The sequence below is a fragment of the Lepus europaeus genome, chromosome 18 (genome assembly GCF_033115175.1).
Source record: "Lepus europaeus isolate LE1 chromosome 18, mLepTim1.pri, whole genome shotgun sequence".
Lineage (NCBI taxonomy): Eukaryota > Metazoa > Chordata > Mammalia > Lagomorpha > Leporidae > Lepus > Lepus europaeus.
The window spans coordinates 56,217,886-56,234,539 of NC_084844.1; the positions used below are offsets into that span (position 1 = coordinate 56,217,886).

The 16,654-nt window shown below is 47.0% G+C and overlaps 1 protein-coding gene across 4 annotated transcripts in view; it reads left to right on the plus strand.

The window, feature by feature from the left end:
* MYOCD (myocardin) overlaps nucleotides 1–16,654 on the plus strand; it is a 108,622-nt gene that overhangs the window by 63,869 nt on the left and 28,099 nt on the right. For all 4 annotated transcript variants that reach the window (XM_062216697.1, XM_062216700.1, XM_062216699.1 and 1 more), the window contains 2 exons: nucleotides 8,131–8,306; nucleotides 13,079–13,204. In XM_062216697.1, the coding sequence (XP_062072681.1) occupies nucleotides 8,131–8,306; nucleotides 13,079–13,204 (302 nt within the window). The remainder of the gene's footprint in view (nucleotides 1–8,130; nucleotides 8,307–13,078; nucleotides 13,205–16,654) is intronic.

Below are 16,654 nucleotides of genomic sequence, written 5' to 3' on the forward strand. Positions count from 1 at the left end.
AGGGCCACTCGGTCATTGTCTCCCGCTCTCCAAAATCCAGTAAAGTCTAACTCTTAAGACAGGATCATCTAGAACCACTCCCAGGAGCGGCCGTTTAGTCTGACAGTGAAGACATCAGTGTCTGGCCTCAGAGTGCCTGGGTTCAATTCCTGGCTCTATCTCCTGATTCCAGCTTACTGCCAGTGTAGACTCTGGGAGGCAGTGCTGATGGCTCATGTGTTGGGTTCCTGCCACCCATGCAAGAGAACCGGATTGCGTTCCTGGCTGATGGCTTTGCCTCGACCCAGCCCTGCTGTCATTTGGAGAGCGAACCTGCAGATGGGAACTCCTCTCTCCCTCTGTCTCTCTCTGCCTCTCTCTCCATCTATCTCTACCAAATAAAAATAAAAACATAAATAAAACAGAACTGCTCCCAACTCAGGGGAGGACATTACTGATGGAGAGTGTCTTCCACAATAGGATTTTTCTCCTTCCCAGACATCATTCCCTCACAGTCAGCTGAATGACCAAACTCAGTCTTTTCTCTCCAAATTTTTCCACACCAAACTGTCCACTCTTTGCCTTCCTGTAGCTTAGATTCCAAAGGTCTTTTTGTACCCCCTCAAAATAAGCTTTTCTTTGAATCCTGTATTCCGCGGGCTTTTTGAAGTGCCCTCGTGTTTTCCGAGCCAGTGGAGTTGGATAGATCCCAGCCGGTCTCCTCACATGAGACTGACATCCTGTGGAGCTCTGCTGATCACTACAGATCCACACAGGCATGCACCTGACTGCCTCTCTCCCCGTCACGGAAAACCATTCACGAGGCTGGCATTGCTGAATACAGCACACATGGAGTTCTAGGGAGAGATGATTAATGAGAGCAGGAATGATGTTGATGTCCTGGAGCTTTGCATGCTTTTGTGCAGCTTAGGAGTGGTCGTTATTGTAACACACCCTTCAACTCTCTGACCCTTTGGGGCCTTACTCCCAGCTTGTTGATTCTCTTGCTGGGTCCTAGGAGGATTTTCTTCCCTTGACAGGAATATCCCTTAGCTTCCAAGGAAGCTGTATATTGTCCAGATGCCTGACCTCCGGCTTGAGGAAAACAGAACCCAGGCTGGATTTCCCAACTCTTCAAACAGTTGAAGGAGCCTGGGTTTTCAACTCCAACAGACAAGCGACTTCTCCAAAAGGGTTCTCACCTTGTCTTTGGACTGGGCCAGATTTCTTACCTGAGTCAACACATCAGCTGCTTTTTCAACCAGTTAATCTATGATACAGAACACAGAGTTCTAGTGCCAAAGAAAAATGGGTTCTTCTTTGCCCCCATGACCCTTTAATATAGAAAGGAACATTTCTGACGCGCCAGAGCTGGTCTAGAGATCATCCATCTCCAGGTGGTACTTACATTTCTAGAAGATTCTACCCTAATCTTCACTCACCGATGTGCTCTAGGCTTCAACTCCTGACCTCCTACTCACTAAGATCCTACTGATTCTTCCAAGACTCTCAAAGTCTTAACACTCTCTCATCCTTCATTTTCAGGGCAGATGGACAATAACCATGGCCATGTGCCAGATGGTGGGATTGTTTGCTTTGGCATGAAAGAGAAAAAGTTTGCTTTGGCATAACTTTCTCATGGACAAACTCTATCACCCTAGGATGAGAAATAACTTTCCAAAGTACAAATGATCCTTGGGGGAAAGAAACACACTAAGGCATATGTGACAAATGCTTTTCTGAGGAAAAGTTCTGGGAAAGGAGCCTGGTGGGGGGAGAGAATCGAGGAGCTGGTGGCTTTGGAGGGGTGAGAGTGCCCTGGCAGCCTTCGGAGCTTCCCTCCTATTGAAGTTGCCCCAGGCGTGAGAGGTGGGTGGGGCCTGCCCAAGTGGGAGCTGGAGTTGGGGAGGGGTCCTGGAAACCTGAGGGGCAGCTTGAGGCACAAGGGAGGAGCTGAGTGGGTTCCTCTAAGGCCCTCCCACTTGGGGGGACTCATTGTCGTTAGAGAAGTCACCCCAAGAGCTGAATGGGGACAAAACATTTGTGTTAAAACGGACTTAAAAGATAAGCTTATTTTGGTGCCAAAAAAAAAAAAATCTGAAATCCACACGTACAAGGAGCCTTCAGAAAGCTTATGGACCTGCATACTATAGAAAAACTACGTGTGGATTTCAACATCTTTTAGCTTGTAATTCCACTTTCCACGAACTTTTTTGGAGCCCCCTGGTGGTTACATGGGTCGATGGCAAAATGCAAAGCAAATTCGAGAGTGTCAGGGAGCTGTGGAAAAGCCATCTTTCTTTAGGCAAACACCCACTTGCACCCATTTCCATAATACAGGCATCTGATCCCCTGCAAAAGCACCGAGTTCTGTGGTTAGACAGTCCAGTCACTCTGTAGGGTGTAGACTGTGACGTGCTAAGTCGATTCAAAGCTCTCTGGGCAGGGGCCACATTTAAAGTCTTCGACTTCAACACCTATGACTTTCTCCCTTAGGAAATGGACTTGACTTCATGCTCTTGCAAGAGGGATGCTGGGAAAGGATCTGTCCAGGAACTAAAATAGCTCTCACGCAGTGCACTGAGCAAACTCACCAGTAGATAAGCAAGGAGGTGCATTTTCACATTCCACCCTTTGCAGCCCTTGCTGTGGGTCCTAGCAGAAAGGTAACTGGGACTCCAATTATCTCACTTTAATCTAGGAATTTTAAATGTTTGTGCAGAGGAAAGTACAACTGACTCATTCATCTAATCACTTCCAAGAGAGAGAGGGAAAGCTGAGAGTCGCCAGCCCAGGATCTCGCAGGGGCCAGTGCCCAGAGCCAGTCCTGTGGGCATAGCTGGAGAATGATGTCAGGGCTTCCCAAAGCAGGTCCTTGTCATCACACTGCCTGACGTGCCTGCAGGGACAATAGCCAGTGCACTACACTCCAACAACTCCCAGCCAGCCTCGCGCCCGCCGTGGAAGATTGCAGCAGGGGCTCAGGGTCACCACGCAAAGCCTGGAGACTTGGTTTTTCCAGAGGCACACAGATAAGGTGACCTTTGTCCCCATGTGCAGGAGGCTGGATTGAACCAGGAAAGAGCGAGAGTCACTTTCCTCCTTTGCTGGGGCAGCTCTGTCATTACTTTCCCCAGAATGAACCTCTCAGCACAACCCAGTTTTTCTGGCTCTGGAGTTGGGCTGACCTTTGCTAAGCTGACCACAGGATAAACTGCCTCCCGGGTGGTCTTTTTCATTTTGATAATGCTAAGCTTGGGACAAACAGATGCTCCTAATAAAAACAATAACAACAATAATAGCAGCTAGAAATTACTGGATACTTACACATCTGGGACTGGCTCAATGCTTCATGCATGTGACATGATCCTTGGAACCCTAAGAGGCAGCTATCATCATCATTGTTATCCAATTTTATAGATGGGGAAATGGAGGTTAATAACTTACCAACAGTCACCCTACCGCAGGAGCAGTAGAACCAAGAAAGAGACCCAAGTGTATCCGCTCGCAGAACCCATGAAACTCCACATCCATCACGTCAAAAAGAAGTCACTGCTATTTGCTCCTCGGAGTCCCTCTGCCCTTGCAGTTCTTGTTTGCAACAGGGACTGAGCCATGTAGCTATGTAGCTGTGTGTGGGCTCTCTGCCTTTGCCATTGTCTCTTTTCTGGCAGTGACTTATTCAAACCAGCCCTGAGAGAGTAGTGATTGGCAGGTGCCTCTGATGGGGACTCCTGACCAGGACTGCCCATAAGTGGTCCTCAACTCATCTGTCTGTGGCTGCCTTCTGATCTGGCTCAGGGGGCTTTGGGGATTGATGCTTACCCTGTTTGTTTGTTCAGATGTTAACAATAACCCTATCTCTGGCTGCCTGTACTCACAGCTTCCTCCTCTCACTTCCACAAGGAAGCCCCTTTCCATGGTTGATGTTCCTTGATGGCCTTCTAGAGGTTGCATCTCTCCAGGGCTTGCTCCTACCATGACATAGTCCACTGGCTGAGACAATGTCTTGTTCACCCTCCTTCTTCTATCTCTGAGAATTGCCACATTGAAATTTCTTTCCCACTCTCACCATCCTTGCCAAATGCCCCCTTCCCTTTCTGTTGTCCCATCCTCAGCTGACCCTCATTCAACCACCATCCAATCCCTCCACCTCCACGAGCCTTCATGGACAATTCCTCATCGCAGTCTTCTCCATCTGACCATCAGCCGCACTCACCAGCACTTGACAGCCCTTGGCAGATTCTCTGATTGTGTCCCATGGAGATCCACAGATAGCCTGTTTCTCATGGCCTTCTGTCTCTCCTCTTTGCTCTATCTTATCTGGTTCTACTTCAGTGTGTCTTTACTCTGCTTCAAGTGAAGGTTGCAAATAAATGAAATAATTGAGGAATTCTCCCACCAGCTCTGGGGGAAATGGGACTGGGTACAATCATCCCTAGGTATCCTCTGGGGATTGCTTCCAGAGCTCCTGTAGGTGCCAAAACCCACTGATGTTCAATCTCTTCTATAAAATGGTATACTATTTGAATGTAATCTACTATATCTAGCCTTCCATAGACTTTCAATCATATCTGGATTACTTATTATATCTAATACACTGTGAACGCTGTGGAAGTAGTTGTCACACTGTATTGTGTAGAGAATGGTGACAAGAAACCGAAGTCTGTACCTGTCCAGGGTCATTTGCTGTCTCTCCGCTTGAAACAATACAAATGGGATTGTTGGAAAATAAGAGGAGAGAGTTCTCTCTCTCTCTCTCTCTCTCTCTCTCTCCTCCCTTCTTAGAGACATGGGCCACTTTGCAGTTTGGTTAACTGGCCTTAACTTGGCCCCATTTGGGATGTGGCGATGGGTGGATGTCTTTGTCACCTGAACTTATCAGACCACACAGAGAAGATCCTTAGCCATGCAGACTGAAGGAAGTGGGGAGGGGAGCCCTGATAATGAAGCTGTCAGATGGAGCTTGAGTAGGGCTAGGGAGCCTGGCTGTCGCTAGGAGCTGACAAGATCACATATAGGATTCTCTGAGAAAGTCAATGAGATTGGCTTTGATTGCCTGGTAGAGACCAAAGAAATGCTGTGATTTCTGGGGTGGGGGATGCTTAACATTCACCCACCCACTCACTCCCCTGCCTAGCTGGTCTTCAATATTACGTGCATTCCTTTGAATGGGGCAAAATCTTCAGTTTCACAAATAAAGTAACACATGGAAGGCAAACATAATTTCTTTTTTTAAAAAAAAATCATTTTATTTTATTTTATTTTAAACGGAGAGTTACAGAGAGAGGGGGGGAAAGATAGAGAGATCTTCCATCCACTGGTTCACTCCCTAAATGACTTTAACAGCTGGGGCTTCTCGAGGTTGAAGTCAAGAGATAGGAAGCTTCTTCCAGGTCTCCCATGTGGGTGCAAGGGGCCAAGCAATTAGGCCATGTTCCATTGCTTTCCCAGGTGCCTTAGCAGGGAGCTGGATTGGAAATGGAGCAACCATGACTCGAACCAGTGCCGATATGGGATGCAGGTGTTGCAGGCAACAGCTTTATCTGCTATGCCACAACACTGGCCCCCAAATATAATTTCTAAAGGAAAGAAACCTATGGATTGAATTGACAATGAGGTTATATTCATGGAGTCAACTGGAAGGACATTCCCTGGAAGATCTCAGGCAAGAGATCACCCTGAGAAAGCAAATATGTTTTCTGAATTCGTTTGCGGGGCCAGGGCTGTGGTATAGTGGGTAAAGCCACCACCTGCAGTGCTGGCATCCCATATGTGCACCCATTCTGTTCCTGGCTGCTTCACTTCTGATCCAGCTCTCTGCTATGGTCTTGGATAGCAGTAGAAGATGCTCCTGGCTCCTGACTTCGGATTGGTGCAACTCCAGTCATTGTGGCCAATTGGGGAGTGAACCAGCGAATAGAAGACCTCTCTCTCTCTGTGCCTTTCCTTCTCTCTCTGTATAACTCTGACTTTCAAGTAAATTAATAAATCCTTAATAAATAAATAAATTCATTTGCATGATGTGAAAATGACACATGGGGGTACTTGCAGAGAAAAAAGGAAGAGAATATGCTAATAGACTCTTAAAATAGAGAGAGTAGCACTTGGGATCAGAGGTAAGGAGAAGTAGACCCTGATATCAAAGAAAAAGTTGGCAAAAACCCATTGAAACCATCCCATTAGAAAAAAAAAAAAGTTTACTATGACACAACTATGAGAAACTGTTAACAGGTTTTAGGTAAATAGCTATTTTATATTACTCTCTATACTCTTCTATTATTTTGATTTTTTATAGTTAAAACTGTGCAAGGAGAAATTTAAAACAAAGTTCCCATCCATAGAATGGGATACGTGCAGCTGTTAAAAAAATGATCTCTAACCTGTCACCTGGAAAGATCTCCAGTAAACACTGCGGAGTGAAGAGAAACAGAAAGCAAGTTTCAGAACAGTGCATGTCTCATTATATGCAGAGAGTTACATCTGGAAGAGACCACAAAGCATTAGGAGGAGGTGGATGTTGTATGTTAAGTGTTTTCGTTGGTATGATTATTTATGAGGAGCCTTTAGTGCATTTATAATCATAGCAAAGCAGCGATGACTTTGACCAATGACCTGTGGAGCAGAAGTGCTGATTTCCAAGCCGGTCCAGGTTAGTGGGCCGCCCCTTGGGCCAGCAACTGGAGTTTCCACTTACTCTGTCCTTGCCTGGCCCCTTTCCTGATTTGACACTTGGATGTCTGCGTGAGGGGTCTGTGACAGATGCCAGCAGGCATGGTGATGACAAGCCCAAAGCTGCGTTTGTTCCATTACTTCCAGCTCCTCGTGGCCCTCCCATTCTCCACACCGAGCGCTCCTTTCTCTTATCTCCACGAAGCAAGAGTTAACAGTGCTTGTCAGTGTGATTGCAGAATACCGGACTGGAAAACTTCCTGATAATACCTACATTCCTTTCAAAGAGCAGTGCTTGAAATTGGGTCAGGAGCGCTCTGTGGCTTAGAACATTGTGTACTGTGCAGCTGGATAATAAACCAGAAGAAATTTGGCAATAAAAAAAAATGTAAGGGACATACAAGGATGTCGTGATAGTCCTATCTGGTCTGACAATCCTTGTCCCCAAGCTAATTTAAATCTGCACCCTTACAAATACCATACTGTCCACATGTGTGAGCCATTGAGGATTTCCAAGACAGACACAAAGATAGGAGGACTCAGAAGAAAATCCAAACAATAAAACAATAAGGATCAAGTTAAAGTTTCCAAGACGCATTTATGGCTTTCATAAACAGTTATGCATTAGTTGAATTGCTCAGTGGGACACTGGGGTGACATTAGCTAATTTAAACTGAGAAGCTGTCCTAACTTATCCTTATGAGCGAAGTTTGCTAAACAGTTTGTGATGTGTGCTCTGCTTTCTGTTTGGAGATGCTGCAAATGGCGTGTTGTCATCTCGGCTCTCTCTAGCTGTTAGAACTAAGAGAGATGGGGCGTTCTCCTTTGATCTCATTGTCCCTCCTCATCCTTTTTTTTTTTTTTTTTTTTTTGACAAGCAGAGTGGACAGTGAGAGAGACAGAAAGGTCTTCCTTTTGCCGTTGGTTTACCCTCCAGTGGCTGCCGCGGCCGGCACGCTGATCCAAAGCCAGGAGCCAGGTGCTTCTCCTGGTCTCCCATGCGGGTGCAGGGCCCAATCACTTGGGCCATCCTCCACTGCACTCCTGGGCCATGGCAGAGAGCTGGCCTGGAAGAGGGGCAACCGGGACAGAATCCGGCGTCCTGACCGGGACTAGAACCCAGGGTGCCGGTGCCGCAGGTGGAGGATTAGCCTATTGAGCCGCGGTGCCGGCCTTCAACCCTTTTTCTTTCCCCACCTCCCCGTTCCATTTCCCAGAAGTATGGGTTCCTGTAAGAAATGCATAAAACTGATAGCAAAGTTTAACAAATAATGATGGGCCTACAGCCCGCTTCTGTAAGCACACATTCCCATTTGGGAAACCCAATGATTTAAAATGGATCTTCCCTCTTACCTGAACTCAGAGAAAATCGGGGCAGAGAGAGGTGTGCTTCTCACAGCAATAGTGCACCAAAGCATCCTAAGAGCCCTTGGGTGCTCCACAGCCGCTGACCCGAATGTCGGGGTTTCCCTCCCGCAGGTAACCAGGTGAGCTTCTCCACATCAGCAGATGCGTTTGCCTTTGAAGAGGACAGCAGCAGTGATGGGCTTTCTCCGGATCAGACTCGAAGTGAAGATGCCCAGGGCTCAGCAGGGTCCCCACCTGACACTAAGACCTCAGAGACCCCTTTGGCCGGCCCTCCGGGGGCGATCCAGGTAAGCCAACTGCACCTGCAGGTGTCCTGTCTTCAGTCTTGAAATCAACATGGCACGGCCAGTTTCCTGGGAGACCCCTGAAGTGTCCCTGATGGTAGGGGCTTCACTGTGGGACCCTCTGTCACCCTGTTCAGCTGAGGACCCAAAGCGAGTGACCAAGGCCTCCAGAAAACACAGTCAGAGAATCCCCAGGACTGTACCTTGGGATTTTCTTTAGAGCATCTATTATGCAGACTAAACAACTTCGCTCTCCACGTTCACGGGCAAGGTCACTGAGGCTCAATGAGATTCAATGACTCACCAACAATCTCCCAGCTAGAAAGTCCCGGAGCAGGACTGATTTCAAAGTCCACACAATGAGGAGTCCCTGTGGAGACTCAGGTGGAATGTAGCACTTGCAGGTTTCTACCTGCTGAGCCACACAACAAAGCCAAATTGCAGCCCCAGCTCAACCATGGCACTCACCTGGGTCAAGATCAAGCTACAGACCCACAAGAATGAGATTATGTGTGTGTGTATGTATTGAAAACATACTTAAAACACATTTGCAAAGAATAGTGAGAGGCCACACTTGAGACACTAATTAGGTCACCCTCGTTTGAGTCCCAGCTCTGGCTCCTGGCTTCAGCATCCAGCCCTGGGAGGCAGCAGATTCAACTTCTTGAGTCTCTACTACCCATGTGGGAGACCTGGTTTGAGTTCCTGGCCCTTGGCTTTGTCCTGGCCCAGCCCTGTCCATCACAGGCATTTGAGAAGCTAACCAGTGGATGGAAGATTCTCTCTCTCTCTCTTTCTCTCTCTCTCTCTCTCTCATCAGTACATAAAAAGAATAATGATTATTATTAACAGTAGCTACTTCTAGGATGCACACTCTGGGCCAGGGGTAGTCCTGGGCACTTGACAACCTTGACATTTGAGGTCAACGTCCACTCCAGGTGGAATCGATGTCGATTCCAGCAGAGGCTGAGTAAAAGAGTGACCTCAGGGATCACCGTCCATGTAAGCAACCCTGGAGAGTCCACCTTTAAAAGCCCCATGCAGGCTTGATGGGGATTACCTTTGGCCTCATGTGATGGTGATCATGTAGGCCCCAGGAGGATGTGTGCATGGTGGTCCACACAGGAGGGAGAAGGAGCTGTCCTAGTGTGGGAGTGAGATGCACCTGGCTCTGCTGTGGACCATCTCTGGAAAAACCAGCCAATCTTACCCTTCCTGTTAGAAGGAGTCTCTGGGGCCAGAACAGTGGTGCAGCAGGTTAAAGCCCCAGCCTGCAGCATGGGCATCTCATATGAGTGCCGGTTCTAGTCCCATCCACTCCACCTCCAATCCAGCTCCCTGCTGTGGTCTGGGAAAGCAGGAGAAGATGGCCCAAGTGCTTGGGCCCCTGCACCCACATGGGAGACCCAGAAGAAGCTCCTGGCTTCTGATCGGCCCAGCTCTGGCCGTTGCGGCCATCTGGGGAATGAACCAGCAGAAAGAAGGAAGATCTTTCTGTCTGTGACTCTCTCAAATAAGTAAATAAAATCGCTCAAAAAAAAAAAAAAAAAAAAAGAATCTCCTCCTCTCAGACCTTCAGGGACTATGCACCAGACTGAAATTAGACACAGAGGTTGAGCATCTTTCCTTCAAAATGCGTGGGACTGGACGTGTGTCCCAATTTCACACTTTGGAAGATTTTGCGTGTGAATACACACAATGAGACATCTTGGGGAGGAGACCCAAACCTGCGCACAAAATTCATCCATGTTTCATCCACACCTTACACACATGGCCTGGAGGTAATACTTATTGGACAGTATCTTTTAACAACTTTGTGCAAAGTTTCATGGTGTGAAATTTTCCACTCTTGCCATCCCATTGGCACTCAGGAAGTTTCTGATTTTGGATTCTGGAGTTTTGCATACAGATGCCCAATCTGCATTTAAAAACTGCATCGCACATACAACAGGGACAGGTCGCCTACATTATCATCCAGGGCCCTGTTTCCCAAGACCGTGGTAATGACCGGTCCTTGTCACTTCGTCTTTACTCCATCAGAGCAAACCTAAAGCTACCAAGGAAAACATGTGGAAGGAGAGGGAAGAGGGAGGAGGGGAAAAAAAAGAGCAAAAAAATACACCCATTTATTGGGCAAGAGTTCATAATCAAAGCATTCTTCCTACCCTGCACGCCCGCTGCTCGCCTTGACTGCCAAGCTGCCCTGATAACATCAAACGGTATCTCAGACCATTTGTACGGATTATTCTGACAGTAAATTCCTCAGCTGCTGATTTAAGAATGGCTGGAGAAGAAGACAAGTTCTTTTCTGTTAACCCCAGGAGAGGGGACGGAGGGAAGCAGCACTGAGCAGTGCGGGGCGCCACGCAGACATTGTTTATGTCGTTTTCTCTCCACAGTGATGTTGGGCAGAGGAGGGTGCTGAGTCTCTGAGAGTCCCACGGGTCTTCAGCTCAGGGAAGAACTGAGCAGAGCCGTCAGTTCTGATCCCCTAGTGACCGATCTTAAGCAGCCCTATCTTTTTTTTTTTTTTTTTGAAAGACAAAGAGACAGAGATCTTCCATCCACTGGTTTCACTCCCCAAATGCCCATAACAGCAGCAGTTAAGCCTCCACCTTTTTGACTTTGTGTCAAAAGTCCCAGCATAAAGGCCGGCGCCGCGGCTCAACAGGCTAATCCTCCGCTTTGCAGCGCCGGCACACCAGGTTCTAGTCCCGGTCAGGGCGCCGGATTCTGTCCCGGTTGCCCCTCTTCCAGGCCAGCTCTCTGCTATGGCCCGGGAAGGCAGTGGAGGATGGCCCAAGTGCTTGGGCCCTGCACCAGCATGGGAGACCAGGAGAAGCTCCTGGCTCCTGCCATCGGATCAGCGCGGTGTGCTGGCCACAGCGCGCCGGCCACAGCGGCCATTGGAGGGTGAACCAACAGCAAAGGAAGACCTTTCTCTCTGTCTCTCTCTCTCACTGTCCACTCTGCCTGTCAAAAAAAAAAAAAAAAATTCCCAGCATAAGATAATAGGAGAGGGGACTGCCCGTTTGTGGAGCAGTGGGTTAAGCCACCACCTGCGACACCAGCAGCCTGTATGAGCACGGTGTCAATCCTGGCTGCTCTGCTTCCAGCAGTATCCTGGGAAGGCAGCTTAAAATGGCCCCTGCAAAACATTGGGGCCCCTGCACCCATGTAGCGGACCAGGATGGAATTTCTGGCTCCTGCCTGAGGCCTGGCCCAGCCCAGACTGTAGCAGCAATTTGGAGAGTGAAAAGCAGTAGAGAGAAGATCTCTTTCTGCCTCTCCTTCTGTCTCTGTCACTCTGCCTTTCAAATAAATAAAAATGAAATCTTTTTTTAAATTTTTTAAAGATTTTATTTATTTATTTAGAGATAGAGTTACAGACAGTGAGAAGGAGAGACAGAGAAAGGTCTCCCATCCATTGGTTCACTCCCCAAATGGCAGCAACGGCCAGAGCTGGGCCAATCCCAAGCCAGGAGCCAAGTGCTTCTTCCCAATCCCCCATGTGGTTGCAGGGATCCAAGGACTTGGGCCATCTTGTACTGCTTTCCCAGGCCATAGCAGAGAACTGGATTGGAAGAGGGGCAGCCAGGACTAGAACCGGCACCCATATGGGATGCCGGCGATGCAGGCGGAGGATTAACCTACTGCGCCACAGTGCCAGCCCCATAAAAATTAAATCTTTAAAAATGAAGAATGTAGGAGAGGAAGAGAACATAATTATCCCTTTTGTTGAGTCCTGTGCTGACAGAAACATGCCTCTCATAAAAATTTGTCATGACTGCACGCACACACACACGCCACATGTGTATACACACACATACACACACATATGCACAGAGACATGCATACATCTATATATACACATACTTATATATCCTGCACACATACACATGCATGTACACACTTAGACATATTCACACACACATATATATACACACATGTACTTACTCATCCATATATACACAATACACATACATATTTAGACATACATATATTCACACATAACCTTCATGAGTGTGCACACATACACATACAGTTTCCCTCCATCTGCTGGCATCTTTTTCTTCTGCCTTGTTGTCCTACTGTCCACCAAATTCCGACATTCACTCTTCCTTTCTTGTTCAATCCCATTATCAAGCGTAGCAGGTGTACCTTGCCACAGATGGGGAGCCCTCACATGGGCTGATCAGATGCCCCAGTTGGATTAGAACCTGTCAGTTTCACACCTACATTCTGGAATCATTATTAAGAAGATCTCCTTTCTCTCTCAGAAGTATCCCTAATTGGATGCCCAATTATATATGAACATATAACCCCTACTTCTCGGGGGAGGGTAAAATTTGATATTTGCTTGGATACGGAGCAGCAGAGTGTAGGGGGCTCTGCTTTGACATTAATAAGTCACTCAACTATTATTTAAATGTTTGTTTACGTATTTTATTTATTTGAAAGGCAGAGTCAGAGATCTTCCATCTGCTGGTTCACTCCCCAAAATGGCTGCAACAGCCAGGGCTAAGCCAGGCAGAAGCCAGAGGGAGCCAGGAATTCCTTCGGGGTCTCCCATATGTGTGGTACTGTCCAAGACTTGAGCCATCATCTGCTACCTCCAGGATGCATTTGCAGGAAGCTGGATTGGAAGTGGAGTGGAGTAGCCAGGACTCTTATAGGGGACGCAGGCATCCCAAGCAATGGCTTAACCCACTGCACCGCAATGCCTGCCACACTTTCATTCTTATATCCTAATAATGTGAAAATTTGGATTTCAGGATCTTGCTTCTGGCTCAGACAATGACAAGAATGACTCCACCTCGCAGCCCAGCAACCACTCAGACCCGGGGAAGCAGGGCCTTGGCTCCCTCAGCGCTCCCATCCCTGTACACACTGCTGTAAAGGTATGGACCGTGCCCGGGCACAGCTCAGAACCAGCTCACAGCAGAGGGCTCTGAGTTAGGTCTGGTGACATGGGGAGAGACACCTGGATACACACATGGCTTCACTCCCTGGGAAAAGTTGCAAAACAGGGGTGGGGAATCACCATGGGTGTACATCTTCTCTAAGTGGGAAAGTCTGAAGGTTTGGATGTCTTTGGGATCGTGATTCAGCCTGCATGTTCTTGACTTAACAAATTCCAAGAGTGCACCCTCAAGGCAGACACAGCTGACTGAAAGGCACACAGGACTTGTAAGTGGTATAAGATAGGTATGGGGCAATTGGACTGTATGCCAGGGAAGCTCACTGAAGACCTTGCATAATGTAAAATCCAAGTTAAATCTACAGGAAGGAGGTTCATTCATAGTAGACAGACAACTGTAATGATTGCAGTATAATTTTATGTAATTTTATCAGTTCAGGGTACTTTCTTCTCACTTAGCTCCTTGGTAGGCATTTGGTCTTCTTCATAACAATTTTTTTAAAGATTTATTTATTTACTTGAAAGGCAGAGTTACAGAAAGGCAGAGGCAGAGAGAGAGGTCTTTCATCTGCTAGTTCACTCCCCAGATGGCCGCAACAGCCAGAGCTGTGCTGATCCTAAGCCAGGAGCCAGGAGCTTCTTCTGGGTCTCCAACACAGGTGCAGGTGCCCAAGGTCTAGGACTTGAGCCATCTTCTACTGCCTTCCCAGGCCATGGTAGAGAGCTGGATCAGAAATGGAGCAGCTGGGACTTGAACCGGCGCTCACATGGGATGCCAGCACTACAGGCAGCAACACTTTGCCACAGCGCCAACCCCCTTCATAACAATTTAATCCTCCCTAACTTGTAATTGGTTTGGGAGCATGTTTTCTCAGCTCTAGTTCAACCACCTAATGGACACCGGGATGACTCTTAAGGGATTGAAAAATAAATATATAAAAGGAGTGCAAGTCAAATTAAGAATCAATGATAAAATAGCAGCCGCATGTCTAAATGAATGCTAAACATTTCAGTTTCCTAGTAAAGCTCCCTACCCCTCCGCCCCCCACCCCCACAAACCACAATAGCTTAAACCCAGATAGTACACTCAACTCAACAGCTTTGAGATCAGATGACTACTGATGAATGTTGGGTGTGGCCAGGGAAGGAGACAGGGATGACTTTCCATTGCTTCCAGTGTTAGATAGATATAAAGAGACATCTTATTAATATTCCCATCACACAGTATTTAAATTTTTGCAGAACTCAAATTGGCCAAATCATCAACCTTACTGTACTAAGGAAGTGTGACAGGATCCCCGAGAAACAACAGATCGTGTTCAGTGAAGAGTGAGACTGATTGTGAGGCTGATTCCAGTACCTGCATGTAGAAGAGTCATCATGCCTTCTGACAGATTGGCCAGTGCCTGTGCATCTCAGTTGTTAAATATCCATCGCCTCTCAGTTAAGAGCCTGATAGAGGACTCCTCAAAGAAGGAGGCCACAGAGCTAGGGGAGAGCAACTTGCCTGGCTTTGTAAGATTCTCCTGAGACCAGTGAGAGAATGCATAAGCACACCCTGTGAGACAGCGAACATGCCTTGTCCGCATGGGAGACCAGGAGAAGCACCTGGCTCCTGGCTTTGGATCAGCGCGATGCGCCGGCCGCAGCGGCCATTGGAGGGTGAACCAACGGCAAAAAGGAAGACCTTTCTCTCTGTCTCTCTCTCTCTCTCTCACTATCCACTCTGCCTGTCAAAGAAAGAAAGAAAGAAAGAAAGAAAGAAAGAAAGAAAGAAAGAAAGAAGAAAAGAAAGGCACTGTGCCATCTCTGATAGGGTGTCTGTAAGGGCAGAATAAGACATGATCCTGCCCTCAAGGAGGCTATAGTCCAGTTGGTTTATCAGGCTCAAATGTTGTCTTCTGCAGGTCAGAACAATCTGCCCCCAAAGGGTTTGCTTATCCCCCAAAATACACACATGTTGCCTGGCACACAAAAAGATTCTCAGGGTCGTCAGTTATCATTGGGGAAATGCAAACCAAAACCACAGGGCAACGCCCTTTCACATCCAGTAGGGTGACTTCCATCACAAATAGGGAAAACAGCAAGCATTGCTGAGAGTGTGGGGAAACTGGAAGCTTCTTACCCTGCTGATGGCAATGTAGCATCGTGGGAAACAGTTTGGCAGTTCCTCAATAATCTCCATAGAAAATTACCACGTGACCCAGTGGTTCTACTCCCAGTGTACAAATGAGGGGACTTCAAAAATGTGTGGGGAAATGGAATTCAAAGAGAAGCTTGTTTGGGTGCAAGAACTTTTGAAACCCATGCATGGTTTTTCATAATATGCATTTTTACATGAACTTTCGGAAGACCCCTTGTATATATGAATTTCAAAATTGGGGACACCCAAATAATCTGACTTCGTTTCCATGGTTTCAGTGGTCTTTGTCTCATCGTATCTAGAGAAAATGGTCTGATTCCAGTACCATCTGGAACCTCGTGGTACCTGTGCAAAGGTAACACAGAAAGAAAAACCCCTCAAACCTCTCCACTCTGACTGAGCTGGGAGACCCAAGACGGCATCTCCCATCCTCTCAGACAAGGCAAACCCTGGGACGAGGTGCAAACAGCAGCAGAGCCCAGCAAGGCAGGAGCTGAGCCCTGCAGAAGCTCTGCATGTAGAAGAGGCTGATGCGTTAACCAACAGGTCAATGAGCGGGGAGAAATAGAGCATTGAGCTCACAGAAATACTTGTGCTCATTATTCATAGTCTCCAGGAACAAGTCTCGTTGAAAACAAAAGAGCATTCGACAGTGGGATGCGCTGAGTCAGAGAAAGGCAGGCTGTAGACTCCTTTGGATAAGGTTGTACTCAGATGCATATTTTGTGGGGAGAATGGATAAACGGCCAAGTCAGGAGATGCCTGCCAGCTATTCAGGAGCCCCCTCTCCTGGACACTGCTGGTAACACAGTTTCCCTCCAATTTTCCCGCTGTGTCCTCAAGAATAACCCGGTCATGATATCCATATTCCAACTTTCAGCCTTCTAAAATCAAGGTGTAAAAATGCATTTTTAAAACTGATACCAATATAGACATATTTTTCCTAAAATTTAAAGGCCTTTTTATTTCAGAAGCAGATTGTAGACATAATTACACATGTTACTGAGCATACATGATATTAAGGTTATCTTTTATAGTCTTTATATTAATCACCGAGATGGAAAGTAGAGAATATTTCCCCCAGCTTGAAGGTGATGTAACTAGATATAGCATGTCTAAGTGACTACACCATGTTCAAAAATTTGTCTTAACTTCTGAGTACATACCTCTACATCTCTTCAATGTGTCCAAATCGTGCTCTCCAGTTTCTTTAAATAAGTCAAGTGTCATTACTTCAGAGGATGCCACTTTCTAATCTTTTTTTAAATATTTATTTATTTATTTATT